Genomic DNA, 8,350 nt, shown 5'->3' on the forward strand with positions numbered 1-8,350 from the left:
GACGGGCCCTCTGTCTCTGGATTCCGCCCTGGCCAGGCTCTAGCCAGAAGCCCTGGTGCTCACATTGATAGCGATGCTGCTCTCCTTGCTGACACAGTTACCACTGGAACCCGAGAGCACGCGAAATTCCGTCATGGCTCGGAGGAAACCGGATCGTTATGCAGAGCTCACGTTTTCAGGCTGGTTTTGCTATACTTGCTGTCAGACCATCGTCCCACAGCCCCTGCCCCAGAGAAGGCAGAAGAGTTCTCTCACCGCTCCCTGCAGACTGCTGAATGAAAAAAGGGGCCGATCGGGAGCCCATCGTGCCCCAGATGCTTTCAGGTGGATGGGAGATGAATTTGCTGCACGGATATTAAATGAAATAACCAAGACTCTTGCTGCCTCCTGATCAGCTTTGCCTGGGCCTGAAATTGGCCCTCGGCCAAGCAGTTCTGCCAGGAGGGAGGAGGGAAGAGCCCCTCCCTGCAGGAAGCTGGGGAAATGGAGCTGCAACAAGGCGGAGGGAGGGAGGTGGGCACCCGGAGGCTCGCCAAGATCTCTGAGCTAAAATATTAACAGCCAAAGGGCCGCTCAGAAACCAGCCCGGCTGGAGGAGTCAGACGTGATCCCAGGCTGGGGCCGCTGCCACCACTTCCTGCCCTGGGCGCAGGTGCAGACTCTCGGCCAGGACAGAGCAGTGGCTTCCCTTTAGCTCAAGGAACCAGAGTCGTGGACAAAGGCTGCTTCGGCTGTGAATCAAGGTGCACACACGCACAACAAATCGCAGAAGCACCTGCCACGTTTTTCCTGTTTCCCAGAAGAGTTTCTCTCAGGCTGGAATTTTCCAAGTTTTCTTAGCTCCTGCTTAGCGTCGAGAGGGTGTCTGGAGCAATATCGTCTACGGACCTCCGCATCTTCTCCATCTGGTCCATCTGTCTGCTCGCCCCCTCTCCCCAAGGCGTGAGCCCCTAAGGATAGTACAGTCTTAAAGGGAGGCAAAGAGTTGGAGAACCAGAAGTTGCATCCAAACACCTGCCAACAAAGGGAGATAAGATGCCAGAATTCAGACCTGGGAGCAGGAGGTTTGAGTTTTGAACTTGGCTCCTGCGCACAGGGCCAGCTTCACAGGGGTGTGACCTGTGCCGTGAAGGTCGTGGGACAGAGACAGGATCTGGATGTTTTTGAAGGTGGAGCTAAGGAGCTTCTGACAGATTAGATGTGAGTTGTAAAGTTTTTATCCAGAACAACGGGAAAAATGGAGCCCCGTTAATGAAGACGGCAGGTCGGCGGAAGGACCGGGCGCAGGTGTGCGAATGGCACCTGGAGACGCCTGCTGGACCCGTGAAGGGGATGTCACTTAGCGCCAGTGTGTCCGAGTCTGAGGGTCAAGGAGGACACGCACGTGAGAGTCTTCACCACAGAGACTGTGTTGAAAGCCACAAGATATGGTGAGATCTCAAGGGAGAGAGTTCAGCTGGACCCTGACAGCATCTGGCCTGGGTGACTCACCTGGGGACACCTCTCTCCCCACTTGACGTCTGCCCTGGTGGCTTTTTTCTGCTCCACTGGCTCCTCTCCACCATCTCCTTCGCTGATTTCCTCTTGCCTGCCTTATCTAACAGCGTAGGTGGCCCCAGGGGTGGGATGGTCAGCAAGACGCCATTGGAGTGGCATTTCAGGCAAGAAGGAGGTGAGGAATGAGCCGTACAGTCTCCCCCGAGGGAAGGCGACCCCGTGAGGGGGAACGGCATGTGCCAAGGTCCTGAGGCAGGAGCAGGCCTGGGTCATTAGGGTCAGCAAGGAGGTCAGTGCAGCTGGAGAGGAGTGAGTGAAGGGGACAGAGCGCGGCAGGACCGCAGGTCACAGTGAAGACTCTGGCCTTGACTCTGGGTGGGGCGGGAAGCCGCAGGAGGGTTTTGCACAGAGCCAAGACGTGGCTCGACTGACGTTTAAATGGGGTCCCTCTGGCTGCCACGCTGGGCACATGCTATAGGGCAGGGGCGGCTAGGGGACTGCAGTATAGTGACCGAGTATAAGCTGGCGGTGGCTGAGACCAGATTCCAAATACATGTGTAAAGCAAAGCCAAAAAAGATTTGGGGAACATTTATGATTTCTTCTGTTAACTGGCAAGGCACCTGTGTTTATTTCAAGGATTCATAGAAACAGACCCAGGTTATGCCCATCTTGGTGCCCGGCACTCAGCCGGTGCTCGGTAAATACAAGTCGACTCTCCGAATGCTTGATTTTCAGCGAGAACAGTAGCTACCTCCGGGATGCGGACCCGCTCAGAGGTCATCGTCGCGGTGAGCCGGGGCCTGCTTTCTGGAGCCCCGGGCTGCTGGAGGGACACTCAGGACTAACGCCATTGCCTGGATTTCTTTCAGCTGCTCGGCGAAGACCGGTTTCAAGACATTGAGAAGATCAAGACCATCGGCAGCACCTACATGGCCGTGTCAGGCCTGTCACCTGAAAAACAGGTAAAGGAAGGAACTCTTTGAACTCAGCCTAGGGCTGGGGCCCCCCTATGGGCACATCGCTGAAGGCAGTAAGGCCACCGGATGTCCTGTCTGTGGGATGAGTCTGCCTCCTGGGGCGAACAGCGTCTGCTGGATGAAGCGAAGCTTCTCCGTGACCGAGGCACTACTGGGCCCCGTGCCGAACCTCACTGTTCACCAGACGAACAAAACCAGGGCCCAGAAGTCCCCCGATCGTGGTTTAGTTGTGGGTGTTACGAGACCCCGACCCTAGCCATTTTCTTATTCTCCCTTTCATTTGCTCCCCTGCAAGTCACAGGTAATAATCATAACGGCTCCCACTCTTTTGAGCACCGAGCGTGTGCCAGGCACTGATGTTAAGTGGGGACACCACCATCTACCTTCCGGGGTTGGTGGGTGAGTCCCCTGAGCTGATGCTGTGCTCCGCACACTAAGCCTTGCACCTAGTAGGTCCTCAATCGGTGTTACGTGAATATGCGTCTGAGTTACCGGGAGGAAGGAATCCTCATGCTTTTTCTCATCCTGCCTTTGTTTCCTTTCCAACTAAAAAAACCTGGAACTGTCATAGGATGAACTACCTGGCAGGAACCCCACACTAGTACTTGGGTATGTGTGCCTGGCACTCTGTAGCAGGGGGCCACAGGGGACGGCCTGCGGCCAACTCTAGCCAACACCCGTTTACGTAAATCAACTTATAGTGGAAACAGCCACACCCACTCATTCCTACTTCATCTGCAGCCCTGTCAGAGCTGTAATAACTGTGCTCACTAGTGGTGACAAAAGCCACGGGTCCCACGAAGCCGGCAATAGTCGCCGTCTGGCCCTTTACTGGAACTCTTTGCCCCACAGGGCACTGAGTTCTGTCACACACAGCCTCGTTCAGTGCCCCCGAGGCTGGCAGGGCGGCATGCTCGTCCCCATTTTACAGGTGACGGGTGAGGAAGCTGAGGTTTGGAGGGGCGGAGGCTGCTGCGCGCTGCACCCAGGCGTTTTGTGAGCAAATGTATGTGTGAGACCTTCCTTAGACACTGTGAGCACACGCACATGCACACACACACACACACACACACACACACACACACACACACACACACCCGTGAGCACACTCAGGAATTCAGGACGCATCGACCCGCATAGACGAGGGCAGGTGTGGAGAAAGGGCTTTGACAAGCCACCCGCATCTACTCTCCGAAGAAACGTCCCGTTGCCTGTGTTCCTGACACTGGTGACTCGGGCATGCGTGGGCTCACACACCTGGTCAGTTCCTTCTAAGGGAAGTGCGGGTGGGGTCTGGACATAGAGCAGCCCCTCCCACCTCCCACCGAGCGAGTGTTGGCAGCAGCCACAGCGAATGACTTCCCCTCTCCCGCAGCGATGTGAAGATAAGTGGGGACACCTGTGTGCCCTGGCCGACTTCTCCCTCGCCCTGACCGAGAGCATCCAAGAGATCAACAGGCATTCGTTCAACAACTTCGAACTCCGGATCGGTGAGTGGCAGCTGGCAGGGTGGCGGAGGTGGGGGCGGTCCCCTCAGAGCTGGCCAGCCTCGCACCCTCAGCCCTCCCGAGCCCAGGGCACCAAGCCAGGGAAGCGTTCTCCTACAAAATGCAGCTGGCTTCACATGACCTTGCCAGGGACAGGGCCAGGGCCAGGGCCAGCTCAGGCCTCTCTGGCTTCCTCTCACTCAAGATGCAGGAAGTCACGGAAGGACACTGGCCGTGTGCAAAAGTACAAAGCAAACACTAGACCACAGCCACCTGTCTCCACCTGCTTGTCCAGTGTCCCACCATGCCAGGCCCTGCTTAGGGAGGGAGCTGACTCCTCGTCATTTCATTCTGACTTCTGTGTCACCCAAGGCTGGCAGTCAGCGTGTTGCTCTCCTGTCCTCCTGGACGATGCTGTAAGGCGAAAGCAGGATTCTGCTCCTGAGGATGTCAGATAGTGCCCAGCCGCCCAGCCACCCAGCCCGCCAGCCACCCAGCCACCCAGCTCACCCTTCCTCTGAATTTAGAGACACCTTGAACAAAGTGACAACACAATGAGTCATATCAAAGTGGCTAGTTTCTTGTAGAATTTGCACGACTTGCCAATTCCTTCGGCATCTCTGCTGAGCCTCGAGGCCCTCCCAGCACAGTCTGGAGACCCCTGCTCCAGACTGCATCCTCGGGTCCTAGGCGGGTGCAGCTAGGCCCAGAGAAGCAGAGTAACTAGCCCAAGGTCACACAGCCAAAAGGCCACCCCGGCAGCAGCTCCAGGGTTTCCTGACTGAGACCGGTGACATTCTGGCTGCCAGGGGACAATCTAAAGCAACTTTTGCTGCAGTCCTCAGAGTTTAAATATCCTCTGGCCAGTGTGCCACTTTATTTAATTTGGTTCTCCCTTAGCATCTTTAGAGAGGAAAAAACAAAAGGCCGAGAAATACCAAAATCTGACTTGTCAGATCTAAGGAACACCACTGAACTAAGAGCAGTTCTACGTTACGTTTTTGATCTATGGAGGCGGGATTCAGGGCTTGTTCCCGCATCTCACATCGACTATATGTGTGCTTTCTGAAATCGCCGAGTACACATCCGAACCAGGAATACAAAGCAGGGCTCTAACCCGAGAACAAGGGTAAAGTCAGGACACTGCTGGGGTCAGGACCAACCCGCAGGGTGATGCATCACACTGCTGGCCTGCTTCAGGGGTCAGAAAATTATTTGCCCGATTGGATCGGGCATCTGTGTCGAGGGTCTGCTGTCACCAGCTCTGTGACTTTGGGCAGGTCATTTCAACCCCGAGTGCCAGTTCCCTAGCTCACCTACCTACCTCACAGTGATAACGCGAGAAGCGAATGGAACACTGGCTGTAAAAGGCCTCTGCGGAGTTTGAAGAGTCAGCCAGCCTCGCGCTTCCGACGCGTTCTGCGAGGTCCGTTTCTCAGACTTCGGTCAGTTATGTCTTACACAGGCACACGTGGGTGGGGAGCATCTCGCTATTCCCGCTGCCTAGAACGACCTCACCCAGATATCTGCACGGCCTGTGCCCTCACTTTTCTTTAGGTCTTTGCTCAGAAAGGCCTTCCTAACGGCTCCGCTGCAGAACGCACCCCATCCCATAGTTCTCCATCCCTTTAACCTGATTTGTTTTTCTGCAGAGCCTTTATCGTTCATTGATATTACGCTTTTATTGGTTCCTAGCGCTCCCCAGTGCCCGGAACAGCACTGGCACACAGCAGGTGCCCGGTCAGTGTTTGTGGAGAGGGTGAGAAATTCTATTCGAGAGAGACGTGCGTGGCCCCTAACATGTTCGTCGAAATGCTTTCGTTCCTGGAAGCGGAGTCTGTGCTTCATAAGGGAGGAGGCATTGGGACTGTCTGAGAGAGCATTTGCCAAATCAACTATGGGGATGGGAGGAAATAATAGTCCAAGCCGAGAGAAGGCAGAGATGACCACTCAGCGGGGAAGCGGCCGGCGGGTGAGGGGGCTCCAGCGGTTCAGAATGGAACTGCAAGCGGCACTGCAAGGGTGAGGGACAGAGCGACGACAAGTGAGGCTGCTAGTTAGGACGGAGCCAGACCCGGGGAGCCCTGGACTGTGGCCAAGGAGCACGGGCTTCGTGCTGTGGGCAAGAGGAGCCATGGCAGGTGTCGAGGTGGCTTGTGACATGATCAGATGTGCATCAGAGGCCCCGCCGCTCCAGCAGCAGTGTAGACGACGGGCTGCAGGAGGACACGGGGGACAGGGAGGCCCATCGAGGGGCTGCCACTGTGGCCCGAGGCAATGATGCTCAGGACTGGGACTAAACCAGAAGAGGACAGGTGGGCCCAGGCTCTCGGCGTCCTGGAACCACGGAGGCGGAGGAGGCCTCAGCCTCCCAACTCCTGGTCCAGCGCTCTGTCCAATGCTGTGTCCGTCCCGTGGGCTGAGATGAGTCCGCGTCCGTGTGGGAGTAACGACTGTTCTCTCTCGAGCACTCAACCCAAAGGTCATCAGGTACCATGATGAAAGGAAGATGAAATGAGATAAAATAAGCGATTTCCTCTTCCTTTCACTATTTCCACTTTACAGGTGGGGAAAATGAGGTCCCAGGTCACGTATCTGATAAGCGACGGAGGCAGGGGGGACCCTGTGGCTTACCCACAGAAACCACACCTCTGACGGTCACTGCGCAGGCAGGAGACGCCCCTCGCCGCTCACCTGTTGCTCCTTTGGTTCACCCACAGGCATCAGCCACGGCTCCGTGGTGGCTGGCGTCATCGGCGCCAAGAAACCGCAGTACGACATTTGGGGCAAAACCGTGAACCTGGCCAGTCGGATGGACAGCACAGGGGTCAGCGGCAGGATCCAAGTCCCAGAGGAGACCTACGTCATCCTGAAGGACCAGGGCTTTGCCTTTGACTACCGAGGGGAGATCTACGTGAAGGGCATCAGCGAGCAGGAAGGCAAGATCAAAACATACTTTCTCCTGGGCAGAGTCCAGCCCAACCCGTTCATCTTGCCCCCGAGAAGGGTGCCCGGGCAGTACTCCTTGGCCGCCGTCGTCCTGGGCCTCGTCCAGTCCCTCAACAGGCAAAGGCAGAAGCAGCTGCTCAGCGAGAACAACGCCACAGGGATCATCAAGAGCCACTACAACCGGCGGACTTTGCTCACCCCCAGCGGGCCGGAGCCTGGCGCCCAGGCCGAGGGCACCGACAAGTCCGATTTGCCATAAGAGCGTTTTCTTTGTGTTTCCTTTTTTGTATTTCTTTTATATATAAAATAAATATACTAATAAAAAGGTTTAATTTTTTTTAGAACAAGGATGGTTTCATTAGTCTTTGGATGCACTAGATCGAAGACATGATTTGAGTTTCTCTTTGGTCACAAACACGTATCGATCACCTCTTACGTGCAAGGTTCATTGGGAAGCGAAAATCTGACCTACTCCTTAACCTTGAGTGTGAAAGTAGGACATGTAAACAGAGACTCGATGCAATGGGAGGATCAAAGCAACTGTCATGTATCGAGTGCTCATCATGTGCCGGGCTCAACGCCAAACGCTTTCCATAGTGACCTCATGTAACCCCCGCAGTACCTTGTACGTTCACCCAGCCAGGTCGTGCCGAGCGGCACCTGCAATGCGCCTGAGTCGTCCGAGGCTCCGGAGAAACCCTAGAGTTAATCACAGAGTTAACGTTCAGGATGGGGGCTTGATGGGTAATATTCCTATAAACCAATGCATAAATAGTCTACTTTCAGATAGGGGTAGATGCAATAAAGAAATTAAGCAGGACAATTGAGATGAAGGATCGGAGGTCAGGGTGCCGATTAAACTGGAAGAACCAGGAAAGGCTTCTGGGACCCATGATGCTGCAGCGTAGCCCTCAATGGTGACAAAGAGGTGACCCAGAGGACCTGGGAGAAGAGAGACCCAAGCAGAAGAATCAGCAAGTGCAGAGGCCCTGAAGTGGGACCAGCCCACCTGATGTGTTGCAGGAACAGTTAGAAAGTCACCGGGTGGGAAGCTGGTGTAGGCAGCTACATTTCCTGGAATTCTGTGTTTTCTTATAACCACAACAACAACTAGGAAAGTCTCATACAGGTGAGAAAGCTCAGAAGATTGAAGGGTTATCCCAACATCATAGAGTCGGTTATGGAACTAAGGTCAAAACTATATTGGTCAATAAAAGCTGCTGCTCTAACAAACAGATCCCACTCTTAGTGGCTGAAACACAAGGAGAGATTCACTTACCAATCACACTGAATTGGATGTGTGGCAGGGAGCCTTCCGTGCAATCATCTGGGGACTTAACCTCCTTCTGTGTAGGACTGTGAGTCCACTGCTGGATCCTCTGTACCCAGCCCAGCTGAAGAGAAGAGAGAGACAGGAGGAAGGATCATCGGAAGGCCTG

At 55.0% G+C, this 8,350-nt stretch overlaps 1 protein-coding gene across 1 annotated transcript in view; it reads left to right on the plus strand.

Moving 5' to 3' along the window:
• Nucleotides 1-7,170, plus strand: part of ADCY8 (adenylate cyclase 8) — a 170,549-nt gene extending 163,379 nt beyond the window's left edge. Inside the window, exons 18-20 of the mRNA XM_011373832.1 lie at nt 2,368-2,460; nt 3,851-3,965; nt 6,683-7,170. Of these exons, the coding sequence (XP_011372134.1) occupies nt 2,368-2,460; nt 3,851-3,965; nt 6,683-7,170 (696 nt within the window). The remainder of the gene's footprint in view (nt 1-2,367; nt 2,461-3,850; nt 3,966-6,682) is intronic.
• The last annotated feature ends 1,180 nt before the right edge of the window (nt 7,171-8,350 follow it).

Source organism: Pteropus vampyrus, unplaced genomic scaffold (genome assembly GCF_000151845.1).
Source record: "Pteropus vampyrus isolate Shadow unplaced genomic scaffold, Pvam_2.0 Scaffold232, whole genome shotgun sequence".
NCBI lineage: Eukaryota > Metazoa > Chordata > Mammalia > Chiroptera > Pteropodidae > Pteropus > Pteropus vampyrus.